At 38.7% G+C, this 22,839-nt stretch overlaps 1 protein-coding gene across 1 annotated transcript; it reads left to right on the top strand.

Moving 5' to 3' along the window:
- Window positions 1-11,753: 11,753 nt before the first annotated feature.
- On the top strand, window positions 11,754-12,602 carry LOC140985872 (uncharacterized). The gene has a single exon (XM_073453819.1). It carries the CDS (start codon window positions 11,754-11,756, stop codon window positions 12,600-12,602), a length of 849 nt encoding a protein of 282 aa, XP_073309920.1.
- The last annotated feature ends 10,237 nt before the right edge of the window (window positions 12,603-22,839 follow it).

Genomic DNA, 22,839 nt, shown 5'->3' with positions numbered 1-22,839 from the left:
TTATTGTTATCGCTCAAACATTTTTATCTACCATTGGATAAAATTTTTTTCAGTTATTTTTACAACATTAATTTCTTCCGCTGCTATTTTTAAACATGATACGTTATTCAACAGTTTATTTTATGAACTTGATATTTTATTTAGTTTAAAAGAAAATTTTTAATTTTTCCGCAAATTTTCAAATACGGATTTTTAGGCCTCTACAATGTTGATTTTTGGGTTTTAGTATTGACGTTCTACTTTTTGGGCCGTAAGTTAATCGTGAATTTTATGAATGTTTTTGGGACATGTAGATTTTCTAAGAAAAAATTTATGATTCATGGTTACTAGTCGAATTAATTTTTGGGAATTAGACGTATGAAATATAGATTTAAGGATTTGCAACGACTTGAGAGTAAGAAAATGTATAAATTGAGATTTTAAGTTTTGATGAAAGGTAAGATTGGTTATAGGAATTGATTTTTGGGTAAATAAGTTTAAATTTATCGAAATTATGTTATGGGAAACCTGTAGAAGAAAATTAAGAATGCCAAGAATTTATAGGATAATTGTAGGATTTTCGAAATTTAAGGACCAATGAGATAATTTTTGGGAAAATTAAGAATTTATTTTTGCAATTGCTAAGGAATTTGGGGACTAGTTAGCAATAAGAACAAACTGAATGGGTTAAGTAGTTAGAATTTTGAGGATTTAGACTTTTAAGAATATTTGGAAACTTGGGATATCTTGGGTTATAATGTTATAAGGAATGTTTATCAAGGGTTTTTAAGGATGAATCGATAATAGGCTTGAAAATCTAAGCGTTAGCGGATACGTTTGGGATTTTAAGATTGAAATTTGATAGGTTGATGAACATTTTGGGTATAAATTAAGGAAAGTAATATACGATAAGTTTGGTTATCCATATTCTAATATTGGGAATTGTAAGAAAAGTTGTGATTCGAGGTTATAATAGTAACATCACTAAGTCATTATGGGTCTTTTTAAGTTACAATTCGCAAATTAGGATTTAGAAGAAAATTTATTTGGGATCAAGAGGACGTAAGAACATTTTTAGAACTTAAGTTTTATCAGAGTAGCGCAGCGGAAGAGTGGATTTTTGGGACACTAGAACTAAGTCTAAACTTTGGGTTATTAAGGATAAGCGAATTTCGAGGACGAAATTCAATTTAAGGGGGGAAGATTGTAACGCCCCGAAAATTTTAAGGTCCACGTAAACCACATGCATGCAATTATTAAATTCTCTTGTATTTTAATTAAATGTTTTAATTGCATTAATTAATTATGTTGTGCATAATTGCATGTTTAAAATATATTTTTCTACATGGTTGCATTAAAATATATTTTTAAAGGTTATTCCAGTGACGATCGAGGAACGGGGACCGATGGCTAAAAAATGTAAAATGTTTTTATTAAATAATTATTTTTAATTATTTAAAATATGGTCGATGCTTTTTAGTATTTTTGAAAATAAGGGTTTTGAGGTGATTTTATACGCGGGAGCGTAAATTTTATCGGTGTTGGTTTTTCATCTAAAATACGAGCTTTTGGCAAACACGGCTAATAAATTCATAAATTTATTTAACAAAAACTTTGTTAATATTTTATTTAAATCTTAATTAAACTAATGGACTTAATTAGGAGGCTTAATAGGCCTAAGCCCTATTAGTTGTATTATGTAATATATATTATGTTAAAAACCCTACATCTAGCATGACAACTAACGCCTCCCACCTTTTCAAAAATTCAGAAACTCTCCTCACAAAACACTACACACACACACGGCACACATACATATGACTTTGAAGGGAAAATTCGAGGGGTTCTAGTAAAACAAGCCAAGGTTGCGTCCCGTTCTTCAATCGTCAACGGTTTTTCGTTCGTTTAAAACGCAAAGGCACGCCATATTTTTTCCTTCAACCATCCATCACACCATATTATTTATTTAATTATGTTTTGAAAGAAAAACAAGTTGCACTTTATCATATTTTCGTTTTTGCATCAAACGTGAATTTTAAAGCATGATATGTGAACCAAAAACATGATTTTTATTATCTAAAGGGGCTGCCATGATTAGGATAGGTTTGAGGGATGTTTTTACATGTTTTAAAGAGTCCTAAAACACACCAAAACGTGGCAAATCAGGAACGAGGAAACTAGAACCGTGGGCCAAAGAGTGGAGAGAACCGTGAGTTTGTTTTGGAGTGTTCAAGGTGCAAGGGGGTCGGTTGTTTTGCATGGTCCCTTGGGGCTTGGCCAGGGCTGGCTGGGCTCGAGTAGCGTTGGGGGAGAGGGCCTGGTGGAGTCCTAGAGGGCTAGAACGCGCACAGCCAGGCTAGGGAAGAGTCCACGCTGCATAGGACTCTTCCCGTAGGGAGTTGGTGATCGGCCCGAATTTCAGGGGGGTGGCTCGGTTAAGGGCTAGGCTAGGTGGTCTGGACGGTGGACAAGGATGGTCCAGGGAAGGCTAGTAAGGGCTGGGCTCGGTGGTGGCCTGGGTAGAAGCCTCCAAGCCAAGTGACAGCAGCAGCATTTGAAGAAGCAGTAGCGCGCAGCTTGTGTCTTCTGATTCAGGAGGCTCGTGCGCTGGGTCCAGGGCTTGGGTTGGTCTTGGTATGGTCTGGGCGTGGTCCAGGGTCAGTTAGAGTCAGGGTGGCTCGATGGTTAAGGTTTGGGAGGAGTCCTAGATTGGTTAGGAGTTCTTTTGTTCAAAAACACTCCACCTGCACACACGCATGCACTTGGGGTCGAGTTCCAGAAGTGTTTTGGTCGAGCCAGGGCTATGTTTTTGGGTTGGGCTTGGTCAGTAGGGTCCCTAGGTGGGTTGGCTAGGTTTTGGCTCAAGGTGGCTCGGGAGTGGCTCGAGTAAATTAGGAGATGGCTCGGTGTGTTCGATAAAGTACCAATTTCAAAAATTAAGAAACAAAAATTGAATCCATGGGTCCACGGGGGTGGCTCATGACTTTGAAGGGTAGAATAAATCATAAAAATGTTATGTTAAGAATTTGGGATCAAAATAATAAGTTTTGGAATTTTCCGGGATTTAATCGCCGCACGAAACGTTAATTAACGAATTAATTGAAATACCTAGTTTTAAGCTTTATAAAATTTTGAAAAATTATAATTAAGCTCAAATAATTATTAAACGTCTAAGTTTTCAGTTTGGGAATTTTATATTAATATTTGGTTTAATTTGGTATTAAAACGCATTAATACGTCACATTTAAAGATTAATTTAAAAGTCCTCGATTTAGGCTAAATAAAAATATGAGAAAATTCATGTAAGCTTAAATAGTTATTTGGGACATGTTAGAGTCAATGAAATTAAGAAAAAGTCAAAAACGAGAAATTTTACGTCCAGGGGTAAAACGATCTTTTTATATCTAGAAATTAGTAAACGTCATGGCAGTGCCCTAAATGCTATTTTTATGATATTATGATTATTTTTAAAATGTTTATGAGAGGTTCATGATTAAATTATGATTTTTAAATGTCTAAGGGATTTTTATGAAATAAGGAAGACATTTAAAAGACATGTTGCATGCTTGGTTTCAAAAACAAAAACGTTAGGTTATGCATGATTTTTTTTATAAAGTGATGAGAATATAAATGTTGAAGGAAGTGAAGTAATTGTGACTAATTCGATAATGATGGAGATGTCGTGAGGGTTATGGTCCCAGTGGGAGCCCGACGATCGTATTTTCATCATTTCGAATATGTGGTAACGGTTTTGTGGTAACGGTAAGAATGGGAATATCGTGAGGGGAAAAGGTCCCAGAGGGAACCCATTTATGGGAAAAGGCCCCCGAGGGAACCCCGACGATCGTATTTCTATTAAATCATGATAGGCCAGGGCCCAGTTGACCGGTGAGAGTGTTGCTGGTGTCCCCCGCCGCCCAGTACTGTGGTTATATGTAGATGGATCCATCGATCATGTCATGTCATGTCAGGAAAGTCACAATTAACGATATGAATTCAACAAAGAAAAAGGAAATGGAAAAGGAAAATGTTCATGATCATGTTAAAGGTTTTATGTCATGTCATGTTGAGGAAAAGGAAAAGGAAAAGGTTAAAGTTTATGTTTGCGTGTCATGAAAAGTTATTTTACGTAAAAGTATTTTTCACTGTTGCATGTGGTTTTATATATATTACTTGCTATAAAGATTATGGTGTGTTGAGTCTTTAGACTCACTAAGTGTGATGGATGCAGGTGAGGTTGAGGGAGGCCTTGACGGATGATTTGACTGGACTGAAGACGCACACAACCCGAGGACCAGCGCTTCTACTTATTTCCGAACTTATGGCTTATGAATCATGATTTATTATTAAAAATTTTAAGACTAATTATTTATTCTTTTTGAGAGATTTTTGAGAGGTTTAGTATGGGCTATTATTTTCAAATTATTGCTTTTCAGGGTTGGTAAAACAGTAGACGATTTCATTTTTATGACTATTTTATTGATTTCTAAAAATGCTAGTTGGTTGATGTTTTATTTTAAAGAGAAAAATATTTTATAAAAATATTTTTGTAAAGGCCGAAAATCATAGAGGAAAAAAAAAATTCTAGTATTTTTAAAGCAATAAAAAGGGCAGGACGTTTCACAAGTATTTTTCACTGTTGTACGTGATTGTATACGTATTATTTGTTATCAAGAATATGATGTGTTGAGTCTTTAGACTCACTAGGTGTGATTGATGCAGGTGATTATTATAATAATATTAATAGAGGCCTTGATGGTTGACCTGACTTGACTGAAGGTGTACAAGACCCGAAGACCAGCGCTTCTACTTTTCCGCACTTATGATTTTAAGTTTATGATTATGCTAAAGATTTTACGACTGGTTATTAATGCTTTTGAGAGGTTTTAGTATGAGTTATACTTTTCAAATTTATTGCTTTTTAGGTTTGGTTTTATGTTTAAAATATTTCCTTAATTTTTAAAATATTAGTTGGTTGTTTTCTTTCTAAAATGGTGTCAAAAATATTTTATATTTGCATGTGTGTATTCGGCCGAAATATGTGAGGTTTTTTTTTTAAAAATTAAAATTTTCTTAGTACTTTTTAAGCAAAACGAATAGCAGACGTTTCAGTTGGTATCAGAGCAATGGTTCTGTAAATGGTTGTGCCACCATCAGCGCCAGAAAGATCAGTTGTCAAGCCTTAATCTGTAAGTTTACATGCTTTATATGATTTATTATGATGTAACATGCATGATTACATGAATAATATGTTTACGTCACATGTTTACTAGCTTTTTGAGGATATATGCTTTATATGCTTAAATTGCTAAAATGAATTAGAATATGTTACATGATTAGAAAACTTAGATTTAAATGCATGGTGGTTACGTTAGAATTTGGAAAACATTCAGATATAATGCCCCTCCTAGATGCGCACCTCTTGATAGACAGACAGAGACCACCGAGGATCAAAATGTTAATGCACCCCCGCCTCCTAATGGGGATGCTGCTACACGTGCCTTAGTGGGGATGGCTCGTTTCTTCGAGCAGTAGTTACAGCAGCAGCAGTTACAGCAGGCACCTAGGCCACAGCCTGACGTGTATGATCAGTTCCGGAGGCCAGGGCCGAAGGGATTTTCTGGCATCACCGATCCCTTTGCTGCTGAGGCATGGATTCGTGCACTCGAGGTGCACTTTCGTTATCTGAATATGGGGGATGCTGACCATGTAAGGTGTGCCACTTACCTGTTTAGAGATGATGCTTCTTTATGGTGGGAAGGAGCCGAGCATGGTGTTAATCTTGCTACGCTTACCTGGGCTCGATTCAAGGAGATCTTCTATGAGAAATACTTTACTGCTGATGTTAGAGGACGATTGAAGAGGGAATTTATGACTCTCCGTCAGAAAGATGCTTCTGTTGTCGAATTTGTGAAGAAATTCCATAGAGGTTGTCACTTTGTACCCCTTATTGCGAGGGATGCTGCAGAGAAGCTTCGAAACTTCATGGATGGTCTACGACTTACCATACGAAATAATGTGATGATGATGCGTCCTGTGGATTATGCTACTGCCACTACTTATGCATTTCAATCTGAGCAATCATTAAAAGACATTGATTTTGATATGCAGTGCAAGAGACAGCAACACCAAAATAATAATTACCCAAACAAGAAGCCATATATGGGTCCTCCTAGACCATAAGGACCTCAAAACTCCCAAGTTCAAGTCAAGAAGCAAGGACCGCAACCTGCAGCAACAAAACCTGCAGAGGGACTACCATGCAAGAAATGCAATCGCCTGCATTATGGACAGTGCATGTGGGGTACTACTAAGTGCTTTATATGCAAGGAAGAAGGGCAGAAAGCTGCTGATTACCCGAAGAAGAATGCACTTACTATGGGACGAGCATATGTTATGAATGCAGAGGAAGCAGAAGAGGAGCCAGACACGACTCTTATCACGGGGAGGATTATCGTTCAAGGTGTAGCAACCTATGCACTGCTAGATTCGGGAGCTACACATTCTTTCATATCTGAAACCTTCACCTAGAGATTGAATATTATTCCTAAAGATATGGGTTTGGGTTTCAAAGTTTCTATTCCTTCACGTCTAAAATTGTCATGAATCTGGAGTTTCGTTTATTCAAAGATGTGGTTTGGGCAGATCTTATTGTGCTCCATATACATGAATTTGATATCAGACTTGGTATGGATTGGTTATCAGTGAATGGAGCTTTGATTGATTTTCATCAGAGATCAGTGTCTATTCGGCTGCCTAGTGGTAAATCTTTTGTATTCGAGGCGGCAAGAAACAAGCAAATGCCGCACATTATCTCTTGTCTTTGTGCGAGGAAGCTTATTAGACGTGGATGCCAAGCTTTTCTAGCATGTGTCACTACCGCACATGCTCCTATTAGTAAGAAGCTGGAAGATATGGATATTGTCAGAGACTTTACTAGTGTCTTTCCCAAAGACGTTTCTGGCATTTCACCCGATCGTGAGGTGAAGTTTTCTATTGAGTTAATGCCGGGCACTGTTCCTATATCTAAAGCACATTATGGTCTAGCACCTGCCGAAATGAAAGAATTAAAAGATCAAATCCAAAAATTGTTAGACAATTGTTTTATTCGCCCTAGTTATTCTCCATGTGGTGCACCGGTATTATTTGTGAAGAAGAAGGATGGTAGTATGCGACTTTGCATTGATTATCGAGAGCTGAATAGATTCACTATCAAGAATAAGTATCAACTGTCAAGAATTGAAGATTTATTTGATAAGTTGCAAGGATCATTGATATTCTCGAAGATTGATCTTCATTCTGGATACCATCAGTTAAAAGTGAAAAAGGCAGATGTTCATAAAACAACGTTCAGAACTCGTTATGGGCATTATGAATTTATGGTCATGCCAATCGACCTGAATAATGCGCCAGCTATCTTCATGGATCTCATGAATCACGTATTTCAGCCGTATCTGAATCAATTCGTTATAGTCTTCATTGATGATATATTGATCTATTCTAAGAGTAAAGAGGAGCATAGTCGTCATTTGAAAACAACACTGCAAGTACTGCAAGATAGGAAGCTATATGCAAAATTCAACAAGTGTGAGTTTTGGCTTGATCGAGTGACTTTCTTAGGCCACATCATTTCTATCGAGGACGTTGAAGTTGATCCAAGTAAAGTGGAGGCAGTGAAAGAGTGACCAGTACCGAATAGTGTTACCGAGATTCGCAGTTTTTTCGGACTAGCTGGCTATTATTGCAAATTTATTAAGAGATTCTCATCTATTGTAATACCTTTGACATCCTTGACAAAGAAGAATGCAAAGTTTGTATGGGGATCCGAGTGTCAAGACATTTTTGATAAGTTAAAGCAAGCCTTGATATCAGCACCAGTGTTAACTATGCCATTGGGGCAAGGAGAGTATGTCCTATATACCGACGCTTCTAAACTTGGTTTGGGTGCAATTCTGATGCAAAATGACCGAGTTATAGCTTATGCATCGAGACAATTGAAAATTCACGAGAAAAATTACCCCACTCATGATCTTGAGCTTGCAACGGTAGTTTTTGCATTGAAGATTTGGAGACATTACTTGTATGGGAAGAAGTGCAAAATATTCACCGATCATAAAAGTTTGAAATACATCTTCACCCAAAAAGAATTGAATATGAGACAGCGAAGATGGCTTGAATTAGTAAAAGACTACGACTATGAGATTGGCTATCATCCGAGAAAAACTAATGTTGTAGCAGACGCATTGAGTCGAAAAATAGCAGTTATCACTCAATTATCACTCCAAAGACCGTTGCAGTTCGAGATACAGCGGTTTGAGCTTACAGTATATGCTAGGGGCGGGGCCCTTAATCTTGCCACATTATCAGTACAGTCGACTTTGAGAGATAGAATTCGCGAGGGACAGTCTACTGACGAGAAATTGCAGAAATGGAGAGCAAGAGATAAAGCCAAGGGCCGGAAGTTATATTCTGAGGTGGATGGTATAGTTCGTTATCGAGATCGTTTATTGGTTCCTAGTGACGATTCGTTGAGGGATCTCGTTATGAAGGAAGCTCATGACACACCATATTCCATTCATCCGGGAAGCACGAAAATGTACAAAGATTTGCAGTTGTTATATTGGTGGCCAGGCATGAAGAGAGATATTATGAGATTTGTGACCGAGTGTTTGACATGTCAACAAGTCAAAGTGGAGCATCAGAGACCAGCAGGAAAGCTTAAGCCACTTCCTATTCCCGAGTGGAAATGGGAAAATATTACGATGGACTTTGTCGTGGGATTGCCGAAGACGATTAAAGGGTTTAATGCTATATGGGTGATAGTGGATCGTTGATAAGCACGAATTATATAGCGTTTTAGGAACTTTATTTTGTCGTATTCATGCTTTCCTAGCGGTTTTATTCCGATTTTTACGCTTAATTCGCTTTATTATTGCTATTTGCAGGTTTGACCATAAGATGATAAAAACCAAAGGAAGGGAAAGAAAGTCAAACTCCGCAGTGCCATGTCAGAAACGCCCGAAAAAATAGGAAACATCACAAAGAGTGTATCTAGACCCTTACACGGACCCCGTGTAAGGGTCCGTGTCTTAGAAGCCAAAAGAATGAATTTTACAATGCCTACACAGACACTGATCCGAACCTCTACACTGGGTTCATGTCCAGTCTTTTCCAAGAATGAATTTTACAGTGCCTACACGGACCCCGATCCAAACCTCTACACGGGGTCCGTTTCCAGTGTTTTCTCGGAAAGAATTTTACAGTGCTTACACGGACCCCTACCTTGATGTCTACACAGGGTCCGTGTCCTTCATATCAGATTCAGATTTGGCGAGATTTTTTTGGAGATTTGAGGAAGATATTGAAAATAAAACTCGAAAAATAGAAGATAGGGAGGGACTTTTTTCAGAAAACAGATTTTGGGGGTGCGCTTTTGAGACTTTTGGAGGATTGCAGAGAAGACGGCGACGGCTTGGGAGAAACGAGAGAAAAACGCTTCACGCGCAATATTCGCGCACCATCGCTGAGAATTTTCTCCTCTCTTGTTTTCTTATTCTTATTCATGAATTTTTTCTAGTTTTGAATTTATGGAGTAGTTTTTCTTATGATCGGGACCACGATAGGGACAAACTATTGATTTTGTTCATTCATTGGATTATTTGATTTATGAATTACTTTTATGTTATTGATTAATGTTTGCGTAATTTTCGTGCTTTTAGTTTGGCCAATTATTTGCATGTTTGTTATTCGATCTTGACTCGAAAGAGAATAGATTGAATTTTGCTTCAAAAATATTAATCAACACACGATTAAGCCGACTAGAAATAGTATTCGGTTTCAATGTGCGATTTTAGGCGACAGCTGTGATTTCATCGTTGAATAATGCATTTTTGTTTAATTAAATTCAATTAGAAATAATTGGACTGTTAAATGAAAATAGGATTATAAATTCTAGAAATAGATTTATAGTTAAGTTAGGGAATTTCATCGTGATATCAATAATCTGTGGTTAATTAATTTCAATGCGTGACAATAATCAAAGTTTGGACCGTTATGTGTTCCCGGTCATTTTGTTGAATTTGAAAATTTCCCAAGTTTCAATCTGTCCTGCATATTCGATCTTAATTATTAATTTAGCATAATTTAATTTAATTTAACTAGTTTAAATTACAATCAAATCACTTGTTATTGTTTGGCTAGATTAAATCGAATAATTTAAATCTTATTATTTAAATAATAGTCTCTGTGGGATCGATACTTGGACTTGTCGTCCATTTACTATAACTTGACCTAGTTCGCTTGCTAGATTTATTCCTAACCGAAATCATCGGTCAAGTTTTTGACGCCGTTGCCGAGGACTATTTGTTTAATATTAGGATAAATTATTTATTTGAGACTTGGCATTTATTCTTAGTTCTTATTTTTATTTTTAAATTTTTAGCATTCTTAATTAATTTTGTTTCAAATTTTTACAATGTTTAGGAGCTTGAATTGTGCACTTGAATTATGATTGCAGGAGTCTAGCTCGTGTTATATGAGCGGTGCTCAAGGCTTTGAAAATCTAGTGCCACTTGATCTAGAGATTGAAAGCACTCTCCGCCGCATCCGTAGTTCTCGAAGGAACAACAATTTGGCTTTTGAATTCGAATCTGAAATAGACCTTAAACCAGAATCTGAAGACATGGTTGGAGAAGAAGATGATCGTACTTTAATGGAGCTCCATCGACCAGCGTTTGGAGGTTATGGCTCTAGTATTGTCAACCCTACAATTCAAGCGAATACCTTCGAACTTAAGCCGGCCATCATCCAGATGATTCAACTCCAAGTCAAATTTGGAGGATCACCTTTTGAAGATCCCAATGCACATCTGGAGAATTTTCTGTCGATCTGTGCTACAATCAAGTGCAATGGGGTGCGTACTGATGCCATTCGTCTCAGACTATTCCCATTCTCCATGCAAGGAGAAGCTATGGAGTAGCTTCGAGACCTTCCAGCTAGTTCTATCACTACATGTGATGGAATAGTCAAGGTCTTCATGCACATGTATTTTCCCCTAACTAAGATTACACAATTGCGAAATGAAATCACATCTTTTAGACAAAGAGATGGGGAATCATTGAATTCAGCATGGGCAAGGTTTAAGAAGATGTTTAGAGTGTGCCCGAGACATGGTTTCTCAATAGGCCAGCAGGTTGAGACGTTCTACTATGGGGTGGATCCATTTTGTGAGATCTATGCTTGACGCAGCAGCGAACGATAGCTTATACAGGAAAACACCAACAGCAACGCTCGAAATCATATCTAATATGGCAGAAAGCAATGTAGGCTGTCAAGAAAACAGAAGGGAGAAGAAAATCGGATTCCTTGAGATGGATGCTTTGACAGCGATCACAGCAAAGCTTGATGGATTGACACATCAGATGGCACAGTTACAAACAAATAGATCAATACCAGTCAAGCCAGTAAATCAAATTCAGGGAAACGCTGAGATAGGTGGTGGATCATCTAGTGAAATGCAATTCATGCCAGATATTTCTTGTGAGGGAATACAGTTCTTTGGAGGGGACTCAGTGAACTATGTGGGAAACCAAGGTCGGCAACAATATAATCCATACAGTTTCTCATCTAACCCAGGCTGGAGGAATCATCCGAATTTTGGGTGGAGGCAATCAGAAAATGTTGTTGAGCAACCATATTTCAATCCTCCGCAACATCCTACATAACAAAATCCTCCTCAGCAGCCACCGAAACCTCCGCAAGGTACTGTACCTTCTATGCCACCCGGTTTCAAGCCACAAGATAGCAAGTCAAATCTTGAGGATATGCTTGCCAAGAACATAGCCGGGAATGAGATGAGATGGCAGAATCATGATGCCATGATGCAAAGTGTAGAGACTCAACTAGGGCAGTTAGCGACACAAATTTCTACACGAGCTCCGGGTTCGCTACCTAGTGACACGGAAAAGAATCCGAACGGTGTCAATGAAGTCACGGTGACATCTCCCATAAAGCAAGAAGTAGTTGATGTTGAAGATGATGTGAAAGAAAAGGGTTCATCCAAGAAAAGGTCTGAGGACGCAAGGGAAACAAGTAAGTCCCTAAACTCGAATCCCACTATTGATATTAATTCACTCCAGTTTCCCCAAAGAGAAAAGCAAATGCAACTGGATACTCAATTTTCAAAATTCCTTGAGATTTTCAAAAAGCTGCACATAAATATCCCGTTTGCAGAGGCTTTAGCTCAAATGCCCTCCTATGCAAAATTTCCTAAAGAAACTCTATCAAACAAGAGGAAACTGGTGGATTTTGAGACAGTGAAGCTTTCGGAGGAATGTTCTGCAATTTTACAAAATAAGTTGCCTCCAAAAACCAAGGACCCAGGTAGCTTCTCTATTCCTTGTACCATAGGAACTTCATTTTTTAGTAAAGCTTTATATGACTTAGGTGCAAGCATTAACTTGATGTCGTACTCATGTTTTGAAAAGCTGAAAATAGGTGAAGTGAAGCCAACTCCGATTACCCTGCAATTAGCTGATAGATCTATTAAATACCCTAGGGGAGTTGTAGAGGATGTGTTAAAAAAGTTGACAAGTTCATTTTTCCGGTTGATTTTGTTGTGTTAGACATGGAAGAGGATCGAGAGATTCTTCTTATTTTAAGGAGACAATTCTTAGCCACCGGAAGGGCTTTGATATATGTGCATAAGGGTGAGTTAGTTTTAAGACTGAATGATGAGAGTGTGATATTCAATGTTTTTCAGTCCATCAAATACCCGAATGATACATCTGATTGTTTTAGAGTTGATGTTACTGACGAATTTGTTGAGTGTGGTTTGCAGAGATTAATCTGTGAGGATCCTTTGGCGGTTTGTTTGACCCATTCATGCCCGCAAGAATTGGGAAGTCAAGAGCTGGACGAATGTATTCATTATCTGGAAGCAGGCAGACCGATTTCAAGAACGGTAAACTCTAGGATTGGAGAGCTTGGGCATGTCCCACGACCTTTAAAATCATCCATTGAAGAAGCCCCAATCCTAGAGATGAAACCTCTTCCTTCTCACTTGAAATATCTATTTTTGCTTGATAACGATAAACTGCCAATGATAGTTTCTTTTACTTTGACAGGGACGGAGGAAGAAAAGCTGTTGCGAGTTCTGAGGAAAAATATCAAAGCCATAGGTTGGAGTATTGCAGACATCAAGGGGATCAGTTCTTCCATGTGCATGCACAAAATCTTGATGGAGGCTGACCACAAGACATCTACCCAACCTCAAAGGCGTCTAAACCCAGCTATGCAAGAGGTGGTCAAGAAAGAGGTGATAAAGCCACTGGACGCAGGTATTATTTACCCGATTTCTGATAGTAGGTGGGTAAGTGCAGTACAAGTTGTTCCGAAAAAGGGTGGGATCACTGTCGTAAAGAATGAGAACAATGAATTAATTCATACCAGAACTGTTACAGGGTGGCGGGTTTGCATTGATTATAGGAAACTGAATGACGCAACCCGTAAAGACCATTTCCCTCTCGTTTTATTGATCAAATGTTGGAAAGGTTGGCTGGACATTCTTTCTACTGTTTCCTGAATGGTTATTCGGGTTATATGCAAATTCCCATTGACCCTGAAGATCAGGAGAAAACCACATTTACCTGTCCTTACGGGACATTTGCATATAAACGAATGCCATTTGGTCTATGTAATGCACCAGCAACTTTCCAACGATGCACGATGTCAATTTTTCATGACATGATTGAGAACTTTATTGAAATATTCATGGATGATTTTTCTGTCTTTGGCTCTTCATTTGATACGTTTTTTATTAACCTGTCTAAAGTCTTGGAGAGATGTGAGGAATCAAATTTGGTTTAAAACTGGGAAAATGCCATTTCATGGTGAGAGAGGGAATTGTGTTGGGGCACAAAATGTCAAAAATTGGGATTGAAGTTGATAAGGCAAAAATTGAAGTAATTGAAAAACTCCCAGCCCCAACAAACATCAAAGGAGTGCGTAGTTTTCTAGGCCATGCAGGGTTCTGTAGACGCTCCATAAAAGATTTTTCTTGCATTGCTAAGCCACTAACAACCTTGCTGATAAAAGATGTGCGCTTTGATTTTTCCGATGAGTGTGTGCAGGCATTTCAAGTTTTGAAGGAAAAATTGATCAACGCACCTGTGATGATAGCACCTGATTGGGGGTCACCATTTCAGGTGATGTGTGATGCAAGCGACAGCTCTAGGGGCAGTGTTGGGACAAAAGAAGGAGAAAGGTATCCATGTTATCTACTATGCTAGTATGACACTGTCAGCTGCCCAACTGAACTATGTCACTACTGAGAAGGAGCTTCTTGTTTTGGTTTTTGCTCTGGATAAATTTAGATCATATTTGATAGGGAGAAAAGTAGTAGTGCACACTGATCATTCAGCTTTGAAATACTTGATGGCCAAAAAAGATGCAAAACCAAGGCTAATTCGCTGGATTCTTTTGTTGCAGGAATTTGACTTGGAGATAATCGATAGAAAGGGGACAGAAAACCAAGTTGCAGACCATCTCTCGCGTTTGGAGAATCCAAGTCAAGGTAATGAAATTATTCGCGATGATTTCTCGGATGAACAACTTTTTGAGGTCAACAGTTTACCATGGTATGCCGATTTTGTTAATTATCTATCCAGTAAGTTCATTCCTCCCCATTTTACTTATCATCAAAAGAGGAAATTTTTCTCAGATTTGAAATATTATTTGTGGGAGGATCCTTATTTGTTTAGAATATGTACAGACGGTATAGTCCGGAGATGTATTCCCTAGGAAGATGTAAGTGAGATTTTGTTTCATTGTCATGCTGGTCCGGCTGGAGGCCATTTTGGGTCAACTAGAACTGCGTCAAAAGTCCTCCAATCTTGTTTTTATTGGCCTACTCTGTTTAAGGATACACATGAATATGTTATAAAATGTACAAATTATCAGCGCACGGGAAATATCTCTAGGAGACATGAATTACCTCTCAATAGTATTTTAGTGTGTGAAATATTTGATGTGTGGGGTATAGATTTTATGGGTCCGTTTCCAGTTTCTTTTGGGAACAAGTATATTTTGGTGGCTGTAGATTACGTGTCTAAGTGGGTCGAGTCGCTTGCATGCAAAACTAATGATTCTAGGGTTGTCGTTCAATTTCTCATGAAAAATATTTTCTCACGTTTTGGCACACCTAGAGCCATTATTAGCGATTAGGGTACTCATTTTTGTAATCGTCAATTTGACAGTCTGTTGGCTAAGTATGGGGTCCGACATAAGGTGGCCACGCCTTATCATTCTCAAACTAGTGGCCAAGTCGAGGTATCGAACAAAGAACTTAAACGCATTCTTGAGAAGACTGTCGGTGCTTCAAGGAAAGAATGGTCTAGAAAACTTGACGATGTACTTTGGGCGTACCGCACTGCTTTTAAAACTCCCATCGGCATGTCTCTTTTTAGATTATTGTATGGGAAGTCGTGTCACCTACCCGTAGAACTTGAACATAAGGCTTATTGGGCTACTTAATTTTTGAATTTTGATGCTAAAGCCACAGGTGACGAGAGAGTGCATCAACTGAATGAATTGGATGTGTTTAGGTTGGATGCTTATGAGAACGCCAAATTTACAAGGAAAAAACCAAACGTTGGCATGATTAGAACATCGTCCATCGAGAATTTGTGGTGGGACAACTGGTACTATTATACAATTCTCGATTGAAGTTGATGCCAGGTAAGTTGCGTTCACGGTGGTCAGGACCATACACCATCACGCAAGTTTTTCCTTATGGGACAATGGAGATCACTAGTGAAGCAACTTGAGCATTCAAGGTAAATGGGCATAGGATGAAGGTTTATCATGGTGGTACCATGCCCGATGAGCCGACCACCGTGGATCTGCAGGATCCAAATTGAATAAGGAATACAGTCGGGCTATAGACTATAAATTTAGCGCTTGCTAGGAGGCAGCCCAGTATTTAGTTTTATTTTTTTCCTTTCATCTTTTAATTTCGTTTTCTTTCTTTTTGTTTTGTGCATATCTCGTGAGCTAATCTCAGTGAATGGTGGTGCAGGTAGGTTATTCACTAGCAGTGGGATTTCTCAAGTATGGGGGATTATATTAAGACCAGCGAACTGAGAATGTCAAATAGGCCAGGGAAGTTTTTGCACAATTCTTGCATCTTGTGTGGCTTGATCGAGTTTCAATTTTGTTGTGTAGATATATAGAATTGTGTATTCCTGGTTTCGTAGTATATGTTTGGTTCGTGGTGTGTGTGAAAAAAAAAACAATTTACAGAGCCTACACGGACCCGTTCCCGGACCCATAAACGGGGTCCGTATCCATGAATTTCAAAGCAGCTGATTTACAGAGTCTACACGGACCCTTCGCCAGACCTCTACACGGGGTCCGTGTATACACTTTCAGATTTCCCCCTTTCGAGAACATACACGGACCTTTATACGGATCTCTACACGGGGTCCGTGCCTTTTTTTTTTTGGCAAATTCAGCATAAAACAACCAGCCATCCGCTCCCAATCCCTAAATCCCCAAATTCGTTTCTCCTTCTCCTACACCAATCAGCGACGCCGACCACCGCCTCCTGCCGCCCATTGTCATCACAGCACCGCCACGCCGCCAATACCACTGCCACTCTCGCAACCTACTGGGAACATACGCCACTCCACACCCACAAAATCCTCACAGCACCGCCGCTCCTCCCGTCTCCGGCCGCCTTCCTCCCCACCTCTACATAGATGCTCTCACCCCAGGCCATGCAGGGCATGTATTTCATTTTCAAGCAGGGTGCTTGGTACCGAAATCCCGGGAGTCGCCATATCAGTCCACATCCCCGTGACCCACCAGTGCCTCCCCCTACAGCCGATGAGCGAGCTTGGGAAGATCGAGTGGAGGAAGAGGCAGCATTGGATGCTCGAGCAGGGCCTCAAGTTGGTTTTCCCCCACGACAGCGCGCTTCGAGAGGTACTCGTCAGGTCTTCTCGGCCATATTTGACTGCATGGACGACTTGCGCACCCGCTTGGCTCGACTCGAGCACCATGCCAGGACGCAGTCATTTTCAGATGATATCTATGCGCCGCCTTTCGACAGATCCACACTCGATGGCCTTGAGGATTTGGACGTTGGTTCCGATGACGAGTAGTTTAGCTTCATTATTTTGGACTTGTGGAGGATCATTTCGGTTTTCTCATTTTGTGCATTTCGTTCAGATGTTGATGTTCATTTTATGGCACTTATTATTTATGATTATCATCTTTTGGGTTTATTCGTTTGCTTGTGTGCCTTTCCTATTCCATTTTACGTTTTTGTGTATTCGATGTCGTTCTTTTCAGGAATTGATGCTTTCTACCACATTTTCACCGTTTACTCGACATTTTTTTTCCAGGAAAGTGTTTTTGCTTTAACTGTCTTGCTTGTTCTTTTCATAGCATTACACTGAGGACAGTGTCGCTTTCAAAGTGTGGGGGTGGGCCAGTTTTGTTACACATTGATGCACAACACTTAACAACACTTTTCACGTAGGATGGAACTATATCTAGATAAAGAACTTTTTTTTTACTTGATAACCGGATTAATTTGTTAGATTTTGGATCACCCGGGAAATCGTTTCATGACTAATATTTAATGAGAAGAGTCGTAGTTTCAAGGAGAGAGCCAGACATGAACCAGTTCTGTATTGACATTTCATTCCATGTTTGTGGTCAGACTTTTGCTCATTAATGTTGAATTGGTGCAAGGTGAACTTTAAAAATTTTTTTATAAAAATAAAAAAAATAAACGAGAGAAACAACCTAGAACTCTTCTGATTAGCCCTCGAAGCAAAAATACGAATGATGGTGACTTAGGGATGATTTAGGCGATCTTTGGACCGTTTGAGCCTTTCAAGCCTACTTGATACATCATTTATTGTCTCTAGTAACATTTCTTGAGCTTGTAAAAATCGAAGGGTGTGTGTCAATGACACACAATTAGACCCCATTCGTAATTTATTCAATATCCCACATCAATCACCTGAATTTTAGCCTATACACTTTTTCCTACCTACATTTGAAAGAAATAAACCTTCTGTGCACGTTGAAATATTCCAGATACTCCAATGAGTTGAAGAAATATGTTTGAAGGAGTCGGTGAATCATTATTCATGAAAAAAAAAGAGAATAGAGAAAAAAGTGTATGGTATTATAGACATCCGAAAAATCTGTGGCTGAAAGTTTAAGGACAATGAAAAAGGAAGGAGATGCTAGAGCTCTAAAGATGATAAAAATACAATAGTTTGTGGCGAGTTGAAAGTTGAATGAATGCACTACAGGAATATGTTTATTTTCTCTCACTTTTGACTCCCATGCCTTCTATTTTAGCCGTGAGCCTTGGCCTTATGTTATAAGCTTGAAAAAACCTATTAACCAAGTCATTATCGTTCAACATTTAGTAGAGAGAGGTATGAAAGTCGAGCATATGGGGCGTTTCGAAAAAAAAAAATTTGATGATGAATATAAGTAATCCTGAACCAAGTAGCTGTTAATGAGTATGAGTTCTGACTTGCACACTACACACATCTCATTCTGTTGATCTTTACTGGGTAATGTTTGAATCTTAAATTGCGATTAACACGAATCTTGTGATATTCGAAGCATGATCTTTTGACCGGGTGTGATAAAATTTGACAAATTGAGAAGTTTTGATTGTACTACTTGAGTTCTGTATCTAAGATATGCCTCATCTTTATTTCATGTCTGATTTGTTCGAGGACGAACAAAGGTTAAGTGTGGGGGAGTTAATAAGCACGAATTATATAGCGTTTTAGGAACTTTATTTTGTCGTATTCATGCTTATCTGGCGGTTTTATTCCGAGGTTTACGCTTAATTCGCTTTATTATTGCTATTTGCAGGTTTGACCAAAAAATGATAAAAAGCAAAGAAAGGGAAAGAAAGTCAAACTCCGGAGTGCCATGTCAGAAACGCCCGGAAAAATAGGAAACAACACAAAGAGTGTATCCAGACCCTAACACGGACCCTGTGTAAGGGTCCATGTCTTAGAAGCCAAAAGAATGAATTTTACAGTGCCTACACGGACCCCGATCCGGACCTCTACACGGGGTTCGTGTCCAGTGTTTTCCAAGAATGAATTTTACAGTGCCTACACGGACCCCGATCCGATCCGGTCCGCTACATAGGGTCCGTGTCCAGTGTTTTCCCTGAAAGAATTTTACAGTGCTTACATGGACCCCTATTCTGATGTCTACACGGGGTCTGTGTCCTTCATATCAGATTCTGATTTGGCGAGATTTTTTTGGAGATTTGAGGAAGATATTGAAATTAAAACTCGAAAAATAGAAGATAAGGAGGGACTTTCAGAAATAAGATTTTGGGGGTACGCTTTTGAGACTTTTAGATGGTTGCAGAGAAGACGTCGACGGCTTGGGAGAAACGAGAGAAAACCGTGCTTCACACGCGAGATTCGCGCACCATCGCTGAGATTTTTCTCCTCTCTTGTTTTCTTATTCTTATTCATGAATTCGAATATTAGATTTTCTTCTAGTTTTGAATTTATGGAGTAGTTTTTCTTGTGATCGGGACCACGACAGGGACAAACTATTGATTTTGTTAATTCATTGGATTATTTGATTTATGAATTACTTTTATGTTATTGATTAATGTTTGCGTAATTTTCGTGCTTTTAATTTGGCCAATTAATTCCATGTTTGTTGTTCGACCTTGACTCGAAAGAGAATAGATTGAATTTAGCTTCAAAAATATTAATCAACACAAGGTTAAATCGACTAGAAATAGTATTCGGTCTCAATGTGCGATTTTAGGCGACAGTTGTGATTTCATCGTTGATTAATGCATTTTTGTTTAATTAAATTAAATTAGAAATAATTGGACTGTTAAATGAAAATAGGATTATAAATTCTAGAAATAGATTTATAATTAAGTTAGGGAATTTCATCGTGATATCAATAATCTGTGGTTAATTAATTTCAATGCGTGACAATAATCAAAGTTTGGACCGTTATGTGTTCCCGGTCATTTTGTTGAATTTGAAAATTTCCCAAGTTTCAATCTGTCCTGCAAATTCGATCTTAGTTATTAATTTAGCATAATTTAATTTAATTTAACTAGTTGAAATTACAATCAAATCACTTGTTATTGTTTGGCTAGATTAAATCGAATAATTTAAATCTCAGTACTTAAATAATAGTCTCTGTGGGATCGATACTTGGACTTGTCGTCCATTTACTATAACTTGACCTAGTCCACTAGCTAGATTTATTCCCAACCGAAATCGTTGGTCAATCGTCTTACGAAATCAGCGCATTTTCTACCTATTAAGACGACCTTCACCATGATTCAGTATGCAGAGTTATATATTCGAGAGATAGTTCTTCTGCATGGGATTCCTGTGTCCATTGTTTTCCACAGCGATCCGAGATTTACGTCATCTTTTTAGAAGAGTCTGCATGCAGCGATGGGGACGAAGTTATTATTCAGTACAACATTCCATCCTCAAACCGATGGTCAGTCCGAAAGAATTATTCAAATTTTAGAAGATCTACTGCGAGTTTGTGTGATCGATTTCCAAGGCAGTTGGGAACCGAAATTACTTCTAGTGGAGTTCATCTACAATAATAGTTTTCAAGCATCTATCGGGATGGCTCTTTTTGAGACACTTTATGGAAGGAAATGTAGATCTCATATTCATTGAGACGAGGTTGGTGAAAGAAGAGAGATTGGTCCGGATGTGATTGAAGAGACTGCCGAGCTTGTAGTCAAAATTCGAGATAGAATGAAGACTGCGTAAAGTTGACAGAAAAGTTATGCCGTCAAGAGACGATGGGACTTAGAGTTTGCAGTGTGCGATCATGTATTTGTGAAAATAGCACCTATGAAAGGTGTTATGCGATTTGGCAAGAAAGACAATATTTTTCAAAGATTTATAGGTCCGTTTGAGATTTTGGAGAGGATTGGGACACTAGCCTATAGAGTGGCATTGCCACCGATACTTTCTGGAGTTCACAATGTGTTCCATATCTCGATGCTGCGAAAGCACATGTCGAATCCATCACATGTGCTAAAATATGAACCTCTACAATTGACTCCAAATTTGACTTATGAAGAAAGACCTATCCAAATCTTGGCAAGGCAGGAAAGAAGACTCCGAAACAAAGTCATTCCAATGGTCAAGGTCAAGTGGTTGAATCACTTGGAAGAAGAAGCTACTTGGGAAACCTAGAAGGACTTGAGGAGTCGCTACCCGGAGCTATTCGGTAAGTTCTAATTTCGAGGACGAAATTTTATTTAAAGGGGGTAGGAATTGTAAGGTCCAAAATTAAGATGATGCAATTCAACTGCATGCAAATCTAGGAAATATGAAAAATGACTAATTTAATAATTTTAATTGCTTGATTGATTATGTGACATGCTAATATGGTGTTTTAGTAGTTTTCTACTTACATGCATTAAAAGGTATTTTGAGGTGATTTTTCACGGCAGAGCGTAATTTTTATCGGTGTGTGATTTTCAACAAAAATACGAACGTGTTGGCAACACGGCCAATAAATTCACAAACTTTTCTACTCAAAATAATTTTTAGTATTTTAATTAAACACTAATGGGCCTAATTAACTACCCTAATGGGCCTAAGCTTGATTAGTGTTTTAATTTACTTTATAATGTACAAAAAAAACCGACACTAAACCCCATAACACCCCACGCCCCTTCCCCAACAAGCACAAATTCTCTCCCAAGCAAAATCACACGGCACACACCAAAAACAAGAGGAAAAGCTTCGAAAATTTTAAGGAAATTCGCCCAAGGTTTCTCGTTGTCGTTCTTCGTTTCGTCAACGGATTATCGTGTGTTAAAAACGCAAAGGCACCCTATATTTCTTTCCTTCAAACATCTATCACACCCTAATATTTATTTGAGTATGTTTTGAAAAGAAAACAAGGAACACAACTTGATATTTTCGTAACTATGCTTACATGTGTATTAAACTCTTGAATTGTGGTTTCAAAATCATGTTTTTATGTTGTTCAAAGGGATTTCATGATTAGGACATGATCAAGCATTGTTTTACACGGGTTTAGAGTCCAAAGAACACACCAAAAAAGTTGCACATCAAGAAACGATCAAGTTGAGACCATATTCTCTCATGGGGTGTGTAGGGCTCGGTTTTTGGGGACTTGGTGGCTGGCTTGGTCTCGTCTTGGAGCCATGGCTAGCTATGGTCTGGTATGGGCGAGAGAGAGAGTCCTAGCATCAAGGTTCACGGCTGGTGAGGAGTCCTAGCTCCACCCGAGAGCCATCAAGGAAAACGCGCAGGGTTGCGCGGACGTGCAGGGAGTAAGGGTCTCGGCCAGGGGGCTAAGGGCTGGGCTAGGGTGACTTTTTAGGGTCCTAGGTGGGTGCACAAGAGGCTAGTTTAGGGTCAGGGTCGATGGCTAGGTCCTAGGCTTGAGTTCAAGGAGTCCATGTCATGTAGGTCTCTCAACTGATTGTATGTTCTACTTTTGTGCTTTGGGTTTCGAGCTAGGGGTCAAGTTTGTTGGTTCTATGGGTCCAAGAGGGTTCCTAGAGGGGCTGGTCAGGGTTTGGCTTGAGGTGGTTTGAGCTTGGCTCGAGAAAAATTGAAGTTGGCTCAAAGTGTAAAGCATAGGCTCGGTTAGGTTTTTCTACATTGAAATTAATTCGAAACATGGCTCACGGGGGTTGAGTCGTTGTTTACGAGGGCTAAAATAATATAAAAATTTTAAGTTTTGAATTTATAAATTTTATAATAAAGTTTGAAAATTTTCGGGATTAAAACACATTAAAAACGATTAATTAAAGAATAATTG

This window comes from Primulina huaijiensis, chromosome 10 (assembly GCF_012295235.1).
Source record: "Primulina huaijiensis isolate GDHJ02 chromosome 10, ASM1229523v2, whole genome shotgun sequence".
NCBI classification, from domain to species: domain Eukaryota; kingdom Viridiplantae; phylum Streptophyta; class Magnoliopsida; order Lamiales; family Gesneriaceae; genus Primulina; species Primulina huaijiensis.
This window is presented reverse-complemented; position numbering and strand designations above follow the sequence as displayed.